Genomic DNA, 14,750 nt, shown 5'->3' with positions numbered 1-14,750 from the left:
TATACAGATAAACGCATAAAAAACACAAAGCAATATTAGGCTATAATGTTTTACAAAACATTCATCTGCAGTTCACTTTTTTCTTTACCCTGATCAAGTTTTGCTTTTTTTTAAATCAACAAGATATCTCAAACACCTATTTGTATTTTTCATCAATTACTATAGTACAAGTGATCCAATCTATTTCAAACACTTATCACTATTAATTCATCCTCATTTACTCATTCATCTATTGGTCTGTGCATCCATTCTCATACCAATCACTGCAGTCACGAGCTCTAAGGTCAGAGTTCCTCCGAGTAACAGCTCAGCAAAATTTTACTTCCGCTCATGAAATAGCAGTGGGTGGCACGGCCATGCCACATACTGTGAGTCTTCCAGAGAGCCACATGGACTCACAGTGCCTGGGGCCAAACTGGCGCCATCCACTTCCTGGGCACAGGCAGTCATGAGCACACCAGCTCTATATATATCTTCCTATTAGAGGGCACTGTTTTCAAATGAGGCTGAGAAGATAAGACAGCATCAGGAAAAGGTCGCTGTTTGGGAGGTAACACTTATCAGCATGTGTGGCTGTGAAGAGCAGCAGGAAAAAAAAGTTGGGCCTATAGAGACTGATTTGTGAAAGAAAAGGAAAAAAAACGTTCTAACCAAAATTAAATAAACAAAAATTATGTTTATTAAGGATATATTTTGGAATACCCACATTTTATGTTGTATACAATATTGAGTGACATATTTGACATTACATGCAATGTGAAGTAATAATGATATATAATATATTTCTATATAATTATCAATACATAAGTAAAACAAAAACAACAACAATGATTCCCCACAAGCCACAAATTATCAGAATCATGTGAAGAAAAGGAAAAGAAAATCTAAAGAAATCTTCCCTTTCACACCCTGGAAACATGAACAGCGAACACTACAATGCATTTCTTTTAATTATTGAAAAGAATATTTAAGATATCTTTTGATACTATATATATTAGATTAGGTATTATTGGAAAATGTACTAAAATATATTGAAAAGAGAATATTCAAATGAATCAGGTATGAAGTTGACACGATAAATATTTAAATAACCGATATATAGCCTTAATATGCATTGGGATAAAAAGAAAGAGACAGACAGACAGACAGACAGAAAGACAGAAAGAAAGATAAGAAAGTTAGAAAGAAAAGCAGAAAGACAGAAAAAAGACAGACTGAAAGAAAGACAGACAGAAAGTTATAGAAGCAGGGGCTCATATGTATAAGAAGAAATGTTAAGTTAGTGATTTGGTGAAAAAGGTGTTGTAGATATTCACCAGCTCAAGTGTAACTTCTCCATCGATCAATAATCGAACACCGATTCACATCCTCCAGGAAAAAAGGGTGCGCGGCTCCTTTAAGAGATTCAAAACAGTCATTTACTTCCTGTGTGCTAGCTCCGGTGCTAACTGCTACGACACTCTCACACACTATTATCATTAGAAGGTCAAAAAACTATAGAAACGTGTTTCTGACTTTACAGAGCGACAGGGTGGTTAAAAGTGCGTTTTGATGACGTGATGGCAGGCAGGAAAAGAAAGATGGCGGCTGCAGCAGGTGAGCAAGATGTAAATAAAGGTGAGAAGCAGACAGGTGAGGAAGAGGAGAAGAGAAGTGGGAGTTTTACTGGGACTGACCTGCAGCTCAGACTGGGAGAGGACTTCTTCCAGCAGCCTTGTATCAGTCTGGCTAAAGCATTCCTGGGAAAGGTAAGTTGCTGACACCTCACCTGAAGGCGACCTGATGCTCTGCAGGGGATCATACGATGCATGTGGAGTTTTGGTAGAAGACAGTGTAGCAGGGGCTCCTTTAATGCGTCTGTCAGACCTGTGGATGTAACACAGCCGCTGTCACTGTTGACCATAAACTGAACGTTCTTACAAAACCCAGGACAACAATAAAACACATCCAGGTCCAGATAAATTACATGTAATAACTTACTTGTTTTTGCTGCTTCCTGCTCCTGTCACACTTTACAACCAGCACTGATTCAACTCAGGGTTGACTTCATTTAATCAGTGCCATATGTCCACTGTTGTGCAATTTCAATATTTGTGTGCATTTATTTACATTGTATATATCCTGTTTATGTTTATATTGCTATTTTTCTACTTAAATATAACTTTTTTACTGATGCTTCTTATTCCTCCTTACCCCTTTGCTGCTGTAACATGTCAAATCCCCCTTCGTGGGACTATTTTATAATTTCATAAAATAAAGGTTGACCAATATGCATTTTCTTTGGGCGGCTGATAAAATATAAAGTAAAGAATTTCAACTACTGGTATTTCAGGCAATATAACAATACTTAAAAAAATTGGCATTAATCCTAAAATTTAATTTTCAAATCCTTATGACAAAAAATGGGATTGAGGTTTGATATTTTATAGCTAAACTGTAAACTTTATTATAAATAACAATGTGTTCTGTGAAATGACGTTTTCATATCAGCAAAGATAAACACAGATAATATGTCTTTGAAAGGCTCCTGTCGGCCAGTATTATCGGCCAACTGATAAATTGGTCAGGCTCTGCTTTAAAATGCCAAAGATGCCTGTCTTGTGTAATATGGACATTACAAGCTCCCAGAACCTTTTATCAAATCTTTAAATGTCAGGTTACGTCAGTCCCAAACCAAGAAATCTACAGGGTTTTTTTTGTGCCATTTTTGCTAAATGGATGATGAACTTTGTTGTCAATTAACCTTCTGTGTATTAGCTAATCAATGATGGCTATAAACACAATCTGCCTCATTCCTTATCCCTGCAGGTGCTGGTCCGCAGGTGTGCAGATGGCGCTGAGCTGCGAGGGAGAATAGTGGAAACTGAAGCCTACCTCGGTGGAGAGGACAAAGCCTCACACTCAGCGGGAGGCAAACGCACAAAGAGGAACACGGCCATGTTCATGAAGCCAGGCACAATTTATGTGTATCCCATTTATGGCATCCACCTCTGCATGAATGTGTCCAGTGAAGGTAAAAACATTACGCACCAGAGATGACTTAAAAGTAGGAATACCTGCCACATGTTTTGTTCACTTTGATAGCCATGTCTACTGATGCATGCAAACAGAAAAAAAGTTATAAAACTGTTGCTTGCTCTTGTTTTCTCTTCGAAGTGTTTATCATTAGTATGACGTTAAACTGATACTGTGTGTATCAAGTTGTGTTTTCTATTGTCGGTGGGTAAAGGGCAAAAGGAAGGAGACGAAGTGGAGCCATGCAGACTTATGTATGTTGTTTGGTTTGTCACAGGGGAGGGTGCTGCCGTGCTGCTGCGCTCCGTCGAGCCCCTACAGGGTCAGTCCGTCATGAGGCGGCTGAGGGCAGCCAGACGCAAAGAGGGCGCCCAACAACTTAAGGACAAAGAGCTCTGCAACGGGCCTTCGAAGCTGTGCCAAGCTCTAGATATACCGCGCGGTTTTGACTGTCGAGACCTGGCCTCAGATCCAGATGTGTGGCTGGAAGGGGACCCCAACACAAGTCCAGCAGAAACTTACAATATAGTATCAGCACCACGTGTTGGAATCGAGTCCCATGGCGAATGGGCCAAGAAGCCATGGCGGTTTTATCTTCGAGGGCACCCCTGTGTTAGTGTATTGAATAAAGAAGCAGAGAGACAGCCTCAGTCTGGAAATGTAATAAATGATTTAGGTTCCTCAGATGTGCAGCCTGACACAGGACAGAACCATGTCAAAAGGACATAACAGGATGATTCCTGAAAAATACTCCTCCATCTGTTCCCTTTTGTGGACTTCACCATTTAAGTAGACTAAAAACTACAGAATCTTCTCCACTAACTCCATTACATCATCTTGATCATTAAATTCTTAGGGGGTCTAGATGGTAAAATAAAATCCATGATCAGTTCAGATTCTAAATTCAGTTCTGTAACGCATCTGTACTCTCTCTTTCTTCCATCTGTGTTTTTTAATAAACATTCATACTTGGACAATTCTCTTGTCAGTGGTTTCACAGATGTTTGGAACACTCTGCTTCCCTCAAAGCAAAAACAGACCGTCTCATGTTTAGAGTCTTCGCTTTCTTGCCCGTCTTTCTCTCTCGACCTCTGGGATTCCTGGCAAGAGGTATCTGGAAGTCTGGAATGATGATTACTCTGTGTGCCCCTCTGTGGTCAGTCCAGATGATTCGGACACATCTGGGAGAATGGACGATGAGGTTAAAACCCCACCACACCAATCTTTGAAATACTCACAGTGAACACTTGAGGTATTTTCTCTTATGTACAAAATAATTTAATATTGTAAACAAACATTTGGCTCATAAAGCTAAAACACTTTCTACACCTTGTAAATCTGCACACATTAATGCAATCACTTTGTGTTCTGATTTTGAAATCCTGATATTGCTGTGAGCACAGCAGGTTAATAAACGCTCATCTTTTCCAGTTGGTGAGAGCAGATAAAGTCTCTGTGCCACTACTCCATGGGTGACTGGAAGATTGAAATAATGGGATCCTCGTGGTTGGTCACCACAAGGACACTGCGGAACTTGTCAAACAACGTCTTGAGCTGCGAGCGCCTCATGTTCTCATTGTACATAATCTCTTCCAGGTGATGATGCCCCCGGAAATAGTGCAGCAGCCTGAAAGCAGTCAACACAACAGGCAGAGGAGTAGGTGGATCATTACCGGGAATAAATCAACCATGAGACAAGACTTTCACAATTCCGATTAAAAAAAAATGTATGTGCAGGAGGTGACACAGATTCCCTGATTGTTGCTTCCTGCAAATCTTACTTTCAAAATCCTCTCAGCTAACAGCTGGTTAATTAACTCTATGGTAGTTCCAATAAAATTTCTCAAAATTGAATGCAATTAAAATAACTTCTTTTCCAAATCATTACACAAATATCTTATTTACTAAAAGACAAAGAATTTCTCAGTGGAACCGTCCTAAGAATATATACCATCTGTTCATTTTACTGCCGTAAACCAAAGAGCAAAGGAAAGAGGAGAAAAATTTGATGCAAAAGCAAAAAAAAATATATTTATATTAGAGGCAGGTTTGGTTACCTGGCAAACATCCGCAGATCCTCTGGATTTTGTGCTGCAGGGATGTTAAGTATAACCTGCCTCTCATGCTCTGACAGGCTGGCGAGCAGCGTCTCTGTCATCCTTTTATTTAGTGGAGAGTCTCCACCAGGCAGCAGCTCTGCACTGGAGTTGTCCATACTGGGACTGGTGAGGGTCATATCATCGCTGCTGGCTACAGACACAGAACAGACACATGGTCAAAGATTATGTACCGGATACACCTGTAAGAACAGAGGCAGAGATGTGTGCTAAAAGAGGACATACTTGGGGAACCGAAGCTGAGAGCACTAGGGGTACTGAGACTTCGGCCTCCTACTCTGGCGGCCAGCGGAGGGTCTTCTTCCCTGATCCCAGGCTCGTCCTCGCTGGGCGGTACCAGCAGGCAAACATAAGTGTGCAGCTGGATCATCAGGCGGCGCTGAAGCATCCACACCACCATTTGAATCAGCTGGACCTGGTCAAGGGCAGAGCATCAAACATTACAAGTCAAGCATAGCAGTTACAAGTGGAGTAGAGGACAAACATGGAACAAGTGAGGCTGAACACGCTCATGTTCCCAACCAGGTCAAATATGTTTTAACTCAGTCGTGGGGAACACAAAAGCTCAAAATAGAGGCACAAGAAAGAACCACGGTCTGATCTTGTTCTCATAAAAAATGGAGGCTGCAGACGCTGGAGCTGATGTCCCTTTGCCATTTATAATTCATCCCGATGCTCAAACTGCTGCTCTGCCAAAATAAGATGGGTCACAGATGATCATCCGACAGGCCTGTCCTTACAAGACACCATCTAGATTCATATTAGCCCTGTAAATACTATGGATTCACTGCGAACTAATGTCACATTTGTTTGCTCTTAATTTGTACAATAATCTGTTTTTGTTCTAGTAAATTATTCTTAAATCTAAAAATATCAAATACCAAATTATTTCATTATACAGATGACAAAATAAAAGCCAAGGAGGTTGTCTCACTCGTTCACACACAGTCCTTTGTAATATTAATATTATATGTTATATAGTTTTGCATAGTATTTCATCAGCAACAATAATCCTACCTCCTGGGCAGGAGCCTCCAGGGGGTTTCGGAACTCAGCCAGTGAGACAGGTAGTGAGAACTTGGCTAATATGGTTGGAAGATCATGACCAGGAAACTGCTGAGCAAAGTGCTCAGCCAGCGGTGAGTATCTGTCCAGGGAGAGACAGGACATGTTATTCCACAACACAGAGCTTGACCAGTAACACAACAATTTTGAATAAATTTTCCATAGTGTTGTAAAGGAAAGTCTACTTTATAGAGTTCTGGTTATTTAATAGCTCATGCTGTGTAGAGCAAGCTAGGTGGGTGTACAGAAATATTATTTATTATTATTACATCATTAGTTGTGCAGTAACCAGTCGAGCCGACTGGCGAACACATATGAGGGACACTCACAGGCAGATGTTGGCATGAGGAGACAGCATGTACACGTTGTTCTCGCACAGTGGGTAGATGATGATCGCTTTGCCCCAGTAAACCAAGTGTGCTGCGATTTGAAAGATCTGAGTGGGAAATATTTTGCAGATAGAATCAATGATGTGAAATAACAGCAACTAAACATGAGCATCTAAACCCTAAAAAAATGGGTTGAAGGAAAATAAGAGAACATTTAACTTCTTACTATAAACAGGAACTGAAAGTACATATATTGTCCACTAGATGGTGGTAAGACACCATCGATAGAGTAACCTCCTTTACTAGCATAGTTTTTATTGGATCTCAGAGGCTCATACTAGTACTACATGCATTAATTACTTCTTAGGATTTGCATTTAAAGAACATGTTTTAAAATACAATACAATCACTGAATTGTTTATTTGTGATCACTGAATGAGCATAGTCATTATACGCTGTTATGAATATTTTTTTAAGATGTGTGTGTTCTAAAGAGCAGCAATGGTGCACGTGGTGCTGCTGGTCTGCACCTGGAGTAAGGCCAGGTCAGCGTCCTGGGCGAGCTGCTGCAGGTTTTTCACAGCTGAGCAGGTCTTGATGAGACGCACCATTGCAGGCGAGCAGTCCAGAGGGAGCTGACTCAGTAGAGCCTTCTCACTTTCCAGTAGCAACAGAGCATGATACGGTCTGGAGGATCAAACAACATACGACGCAGTAGAAATCAGCTTTAGTGCCAGTCAATGAACAAAACAACTAAGTATATTCCAGAGCACAAACTGACCAATATGATGAAATAAAAATGACCTTTGCATATTTTATTCAGCTGCAAAATATAGGAATGAAAATGAGAAGCAGATGGTGATCACACCTCTACTGTAGTAAAGATGAAGAAACAATAGGTGGCAGTATGGGCCCACAGAAAATGTGGATTTCCCAGACACTAAAATATAAAGTCAGAGTCCTGGAGTTAACAAAATAAGACACTTAATCATCTATTAAAGATGCAAGAATTTAACATAACAAATTAGTGGATTAACAGTGTATCCAATAACACAAATTCAGAATTAGAATGATCCTGTTAAATGAGATGGTCACGTATAGGGTCTGTTACAGTCATGAGTTTATTACTTCTTATTATAACTGAATATTTTCTTTAACCAGATCAACTTCAGATAATCAACCTGTCACATTCTAAGATGACTCATTTTAATGACTTGCAGCCGAGTCAGATTAGAAATTAACACTAAGGTTCTTTCTGCCCATAAATGGGTTCATGGGCAGAAAGGGAGAAGGGGAACAACAACTAAGGGTAAATGTTATACATTTCCTACAAAGTAAAATTAAATGTAATAGGTTAAAAGGAACCTCATTTAAATATTACATTAGGAAATATTTACTCTATGATAAGACTTGTGATGTGTTTATGCTGTGAGAAGGGGCTGCTGGGTGGAGTATCTGTGGTTGTTTGTGAAAAGCCATTTTTAGTATAATGGTTTGTAGCTGCTGACTGAGGTGCTGCCTGAGTTTTTTTTTCAACTCGGAGTGTAAAAAAGTTCCCTATATGATTTAGTGTAAGCAAGTTGGTCTTCTCCTGTTCAATATAATGATTAAGTACAAAAAGAGACGTACTGTAACACACCTTATGGCCTTAAGGCTGCACTCTAATGCCTCTGGGGGTATGTGGTTGCCACCAATCCTGTGGATCTTGTGGGGTAAACAGAAACTCACCTCCAGCCAGTTGTTAATATGTAGTCGCACAACACCAGTTGTACAAAGGCTGAAAAAACATCAATATCATCGTTAATATTAACATCAGATGCCAATGTTTTTTTGCTGAATAAATGTAAAATAAATAAATAAATAAAAACATATAATTTCATTACCTTCTGGAAAATTGTAAATCGTGAATCCGTTAAAAATGTAATTATTAAATCAAAATTTCAGGGAACAAACATCAGTTTCTGGACAGATATTGCAAATAAAGGCTTCATGCATTATCTTAGCTGTAAACCTAAATATCAGAGTCAGCTATGTGGACAATATATACTGTTTATGGGAAGAAAAGAGCAAAACAATGAGCCTAATCACACACCTGTCATATGCCTCCTTCAGGTCCCTGGCTAGTTTACATTTAGGAAGAATTTGTCTAAATGGGGACTGGGGGCTTCCATCTGCTGTCGTCAAAGAGAAGAAAAACAGGGATCTTGTGTAATTTGTTAGTTAATGAGCTTCTAAACTGAAGTGATTAAACAATAACGCATCACCATACAGTTGAAATTCTGACAAGCTACATTGTTCTATAATAAAAAAGACACTGCAGTAAATTTGCCATCAGGTCTGAGGTGTGAGGAGTGTGCATCTCACTCTCAGTCGTGGTTGTGATCTCATCCTGGACGGCCAGCATCAGTTTGGCCTCTCTGGTCAGGTACTGGCAGCGCCGCTCCTCGTGCTGCAGAGCGATGGCGATGCGGCGCGACAGGTTGTGCATGCAGCTGATGACGGAGGGATCGGCGTTCGCCTGCGGAGGCCAAAGACGAGAGGGAGCAAATATAAAAACACGTTGTATGTACTGAACTCAGTGCTTACACATTATACTACATTTACAACACCAGTGCTTTTATATGTAGCTCAACATTTATGTCAATCATACATGAACCTTCATGTGACATACAGTAAAGATCTTAGCATGTAGCGTGCTAATTAAAACTTCATGAAACTTTAAAAGTGTAATTAATTCCTTGTCATTTTTATGACAATTAATTAACTGTTTATTATACTGTGAAGCGTATAATGTTAGAATTATGTTGAGATATTTTATTTTCGATTTGGGCTCATCTCTGTTGTATTTCTGTAGTTTAGTAGTGCTTTTTAATTGCACTGCATTATACTGAGAGAAGTTTATAATATTCTGTCTTCCTCTGGAATGTAAATAAAGACAAAACCAATGTGAGAAATAAACAAATTAATCTCTTTGCATTGTTAAATATCTCTGGTTGTACTTTTTGTGTAATAGAATGACAAAAAAAGAAGAAAAAAAAAGCAGATTGACATAAAATAGCTTGCTGGTGTACAAATTTGAACTGTGGAGTCAATCAGAACTGAATAATCATATCTTGTGCAAACACTTATATTAGTGTATATATACAATATACAGTAACGACCCACACTGTGAAAACACCCTATGAGACAGTATTTTTTATCGAAGGTGCCAGGGTTCCACCACCTCAGTTACTAGGCAGATATCACTGACAAAACATGACTGTGCATTTTTTCCCCCCCATCTCAGCTTTACTGACACTTTCAAGATACAGTGACTCAGCATGGGCAGGAACAGGCGGCGCCTTGAAGGCCAGCATGATTAAGCATAGTACCGTGGCCCCGCCGCCCTAGGGGTTCCAGTGCTCTCACAGATAGAGTATATTGGAATATTATCACTCATACACACACCACACAGATTAACAGAACACAACATGTGTGTCCCACCCACACTCAGCTGACTTTATTGTGCCATCATTAAAATTAAAAGTGTCAAATTAAGTTGTAATATTAGAATATTAACATTTATACTCATTTATATTAACTGATAGGTCATTATGGCACCAAACACACAAACCATCAACATGTCACTATGATCTCAACAATTAACAATATGTATAATTATTAATTATATTAAAATATGAAGAAGTCTTTTCATACCCTGAGTGCAAACACCACATTAAACAAGATCATCGTGGGCATCTCTCTCTTCGGGGAAGGATCTGTTTTAGAAACCTACATTGAAAGAAGACCAATTTTTAAATGACGCATAATGTAAACAAGGTTTATAATAATATCAGCAAAATACAAATAAGACAAGTCAGTTAATTAGCTACTTAAACGAATGCAATGTAATACAGGCCTGAAATAAATCCTGCTTAATGAAGGTTATAATGTTTGTTTTTTTTACTGAAACTACTTTCAATTCAACAGTTTAATCATTTAGAAGGATGCAGTTTAAGGTGCTGTTGAACTGTATTATCTTTTGCAGAGAGATTTTCTGGTATTTCCTCTGTGGGCTGGACAAAAATATAACCTGTCCATGTAATGCAATACAGTTTAATAACAATAAAGTTAAAACAACATCTCTCTCAACTTTCTCAAAATAAGCTGAATTGGTGTAAATTATAACCTCGATGGTGGTAGGATTTGTTGCAGGCCTGCTGCATTAGATTGCATTAGTTAGCATTAGCAGAAGGCCAATCATAAATGTTGAATAAAAGCTGCACGAGTACAATGATATGCAACAGAGGACAAGTTTGTGATTGATGAAAAGTTTGGTTTTGTTGAGACTGTGTCAGGCAAGTGTTGACAAAACTGACTTTGTAAATAAACTACATTGTTTTTACACGTTCTTGTCATTTTCTATATTTTCTATATCTACTGTGAAATTTCCTTTATCTTTGCCACACAGGCAGTGAATCCTCAGACCAAGAAGGAACTGTCAGTAGGGGGCACTGCTGAGGTTAAGACCCTATCTGCCAAAATTCAAAGCTGACATACATTTAGAGGATCAGTTATGAATGACCTCATAGCTTCATCAAAGCCAGATGGCAAGACACATAAACATTATGATGATATTCCCTCTAGGAAATTTCAAGTAAATGCATGGAAATTCAGTGCATGCCTAAAAGCAGCTTTACTGACAATTTACTACATATTTTCATGAGGCCTCATTTATCCCTACCTGAATGATGGGTGGATGCTGGAGGAGAGTCGGGTGACCCACAAACCGAACATTGTCTATCTTCAGTTCAAACTTCTTTCCACACATGTCGGATTTGGTGGCCAGGATGGTGGCGAGGATGATGTCAGAGAACCTTAAAGAAGGACGATCAGGTTCGATGAGAAAGTGCGCAGGGTGGGGAGAGAGGTTAGAGCAGAGAGACAGCTGGGACGAGTGAGAAAGTGTAAATTAGCTCAGTTTGTTTACATGTTTCACAGTCCTGTCTACGAGAGGGGTTGCATTAATCAGATGCATCTGCCTGTAATATAATTCCACAGTTAGAGTATAAATTAAAAAGCTTGTGTGGCTACTGGAGAGGAGAAAAGAAGAAGAGCTCTCCTGGCGGAAAAAGTGAAGTCGCTGTATGATTATAGAATGTGAAAGACTCATGCTGGTTTGACTCGAGTAACTCATGCTGCGATCGAAGGGATGAAAATCAAGCCGATGACTTTCAGTATAGAATTTTAACTCATTGAAGACTTACCTCTCTAACACAATTTGAGAAGAATGTTTTGTAGTTTGATTTGCATTTTGTTTCAAAATGCTAGACTAAATTAAATTAATATAAATTAAAACTTAAGTTATAATTATTTTAAATGTAATTATTGTGATGTAAAATGTTGGATATATTTATTTATATTTTTCTTTTCAAAAAGGCACACGGTACAGAGGAAAGCAACACTGGAAACCCAATTAACCAAACACTGATTCACTGGATCTGCTACAGACTATTTACAGGGATTTTTTTTTTTAGATTAGGGTGGGGATCCATATAGGACACAAATTAGGAAAGAAGGGGGTAAAAAAAAAGACAGGGGTGATCTAAGCGAAGGAAAGGTGGTTTAGAATGATTTGGTCTTACCCTGCTACCAACTGTTCGTCAGTTAGTGGAGATTGTTCCCTGAAATGGGAATTGGGCCATAAAAAAGAAGAAAAAAGCAAACAAAAGGGAAAATGCAACAAACAATTGGGCTGGATGCATAAAATGGACATTAAAAACAATCCGAACAAACATGTGATACTGCGATGTCAGAACGCGGTGTGCATGTTGATTCAAGCGTTTATATCATTTTGGCTGACTCACTTCTATCTTTATATGAACATGTGAGCGTAAATGCCAAACTGTCATGATGTCATGACAAAATATTTTAACGTGACTCAACCTGTTAAGCTGGAGGACCCAGGCCTGTTTGAAGTGAAGTCAGTGGGGAACATATACATTTGATGGTGTTGTGCCAGAGTTTATCCGATTACGCCTCGCGGGCTGAAGCGTTGAAAGTCTAAAAGAGGTTAAATGCTCACATGGGGCTAGACATGTTCCAATACCATTTTCTCCTTCACAATACCTGGATTTCGTGTGTTGGCTGATGCTGAGTGGTGATCCGATACCAGTGCTTTAAAAAAAATAACAACTTCTTATATAACGTATTTTAGCCCTGTATTGAAGTGAACGTTAATTTCATTGTTGTACGGCCTGGCTCAGGTTAAACCTCAAGTGTAAAATGCAGTGAGGTGATACATGTTTTGAAGTGACACCACCGGTACAAGACCAACGAGAGACTCAACCCCATGAGCTAAATTGACCATGGGCCAGCCCCTCGATTCTTCTTGAATAACAAAAAGAGTTTCTTCGGGGAGGGGTAGCAAAAGGAAGAAAAACATTAAAAGTAAGAGAGTCACGTGGATCTCAGAAGGGGCTGCAGTCAGTTGTATTACTACTATAAATCTGTTAATATTAGATGAAGAACAAAATTACCTTGAGTCACCATCCTGATCTTCAAGAACATCCCCAGTTGTGTTCTGTGCATATGGACTCCGCTGTTTAGCTTGTGGACAGAAATAACAGTGTTAGTTAACATGTTTATTCCAGTTGGAGAAATAACAGCGTGAATGTTTCAGAGAAGTCTCGTGTTAAACTCTGTGCTCTTATGGTATGAGATATCACTGTCTTTTCCAATGTGGTATAAGTGTTTGACAATCTGTCAAGATTATAAGTTATAAATCGAAGTTATCTTGTGATGCCACGAGAGCTCATTGTCAGATCTCAGTTGGTTGTCCACTTGTGTAATAGCTGGTTGTGTTTTACATGGTGTGGACAAAGTAGCACATGAAAAATAACAAAATCACAGTCATATCGATTGTTTATCATTGTTTATTCAAACAATACTGTCCCAAGCTTCTTATCTGTCAAACAGTTCCATCAGCACTGAGACAGTCTAAATACACACAAGAACATGGAGCAAGTATTGATCGGATTGATTTTTCTTCAGGTCAATAATCAGTGTGACCACTCTGCCTGAATCTGTTCATTGTAATAAGACAAAACTCATTGCTGAGCAGTTGAATTCCACTGGACAAGACTGTGAAGTGTAACTCTAACTAGGTCCAGCTCCTGTAAACGTGTGAGTGAGTGAGAGAAGCCCTCTGACTTCACAGAGTTTCAGGTATTGGACAGCCTGTGGTTCATGCTAATGCTTTGCCCTCCTACCTGTGAGAGAAGACGGACACTCCGCCGCTCTCTGGAAAGGGTACCGGAAGAGGAGCTTGTTCCCTCGGCTGCCGGAGCTCACCAGTATGACGCTAATGGGACTGGTTTTATCGCCAGTTTTGTACACGCTGTTTTGCGACTGGCTGTACATGGATTTTCGGTCATCTGGTAATCCGCCCGATGGGTTTAGCATCATGTTAGCATCCTAGCTAACTTTGCGTTAGCCTAACCACACAAAACAAAGTCAGCGGCGAACAGGGAACTTCAGCAAACTAACAAGTGGAGCTTGTATTAATGTCCAGCTCACACAGACACCTGTCATGGATACTAAACTACAACTGGTTCTACTTTAGGGCCGAGCTATAAAGTCTGAGCGTTCATCACTGTGCTCCTCAAGTTGTTGTGTGTCACTTCGAAAAGTGGTCGACTGGAACAAGCGACAGCGGCAATAACATTCCTACCCCCAGCTTGCTTGCTTTCTGTGAATATATAGAACCGTAAGAACATTATAATAAATTATAAAACCACAGAGAGCCAATAATGCTTTATTTTTGTCTTTCTCTTTCTTTCTTTCTTTCTTTCTATAGATAAATAAAACCATATGAAAATATGAAGGCCAACACATGCTTTCTTTCTTTCTTTATTTCTATTGATAAATATAACCATATGAAAATAATAATAAATACAAAAACACAGAGAGCCAACACATGCTTTCTTTCTTTCGTTCGTTCTTTCTTTCTTTCTTTCTTTCTTTCTTTCTATAGATAAATAAAACCATATGAAAATAATAATAAATAAAAAAACACACAGAACCAAAGCTTTCTTCTTTTTTTCTTTCTTTCTTTCTTTCTTTCTTTCTTTCTTTCTTTCTTTCTTTCTTTCTTTCTATAGATAAATAAAACCATATCAAAATAATAATAAATAATAAACCACTGAGAGGCAACACTCTCACAATTAATTTCAGCCTATTCACC

The 14,750-nt window shown here is 39.0% G+C and overlaps 2 protein-coding genes across 4 annotated transcripts; one reads left to right on the top strand and one right to left on the bottom strand.

Moving 5' to 3' along the window:
• The first annotated feature begins 1,398 nt into the window (after positions 1-1,398).
• mpg (N-methylpurine DNA glycosylase) lies at positions 1,399-3,992 on the top strand. Its single transcript, XM_035180136.1, has 3 exons — positions 1,399-1,748; positions 2,809-3,013; positions 3,293-3,992. The coding sequence occupies exons 1-3, from the start codon at positions 1,560-1,562 to the stop codon at positions 3,742-3,744; spliced, it is 846 nt and encodes a 281-aa protein (XP_035036027.1). The 5' UTR covers positions 1,399-1,559; the 3' UTR covers positions 3,745-3,992.
• Positions 3,993-4,268: 276 nt separating this feature from the next.
• On the bottom strand, positions 4,269-14,217 carry nprl3 (NPR3-like, GATOR1 complex subunit). 3 transcript variants are annotated; one of them, XM_035180133.2, is made up of 14 exons: positions 13,777-14,217; positions 13,045-13,114; positions 12,151-12,189; positions 11,250-11,382; positions 10,223-10,297; positions 8,891-9,044; positions 8,619-8,700; positions 8,166-8,303; positions 7,057-7,213; positions 6,527-6,633; positions 6,150-6,279; positions 5,358-5,547; positions 5,073-5,265; positions 4,269-4,642 (listed from the first exon to the last, which is right to left on the bottom strand). In XM_035180133.2, the coding sequence occupies exons 1-14, from the start codon at positions 13,970-13,972 to the stop codon at positions 4,477-4,479; spliced, it is 1,830 nt and encodes a 609-aa protein (XP_035036024.2). In that variant the 5' UTR covers positions 13,973-14,217; the 3' UTR covers positions 4,269-4,476. The 3 variants fall into 3 exon arrangements, with proteins under 3 accessions (XP_035036024.2, XP_035036025.1, XP_035036026.1); XM_035180134.2 differs by having other exon boundaries at positions 8,619-8,697; XM_035180135.2 differs by lacking the exon at positions 12,151-12,189.
• Between the last annotated feature and the right edge of the window lie 533 nt (positions 14,218-14,750).

This window comes from Hippoglossus stenolepis, chromosome 16 (assembly GCF_022539355.2).
Source record: "Hippoglossus stenolepis isolate QCI-W04-F060 chromosome 16, HSTE1.2, whole genome shotgun sequence".
Taxonomy (NCBI): Eukaryota; Metazoa; Chordata; class Actinopteri; order Pleuronectiformes; family Pleuronectidae; genus Hippoglossus; species Hippoglossus stenolepis.
This window is presented reverse-complemented; position numbering and strand designations above follow the sequence as displayed.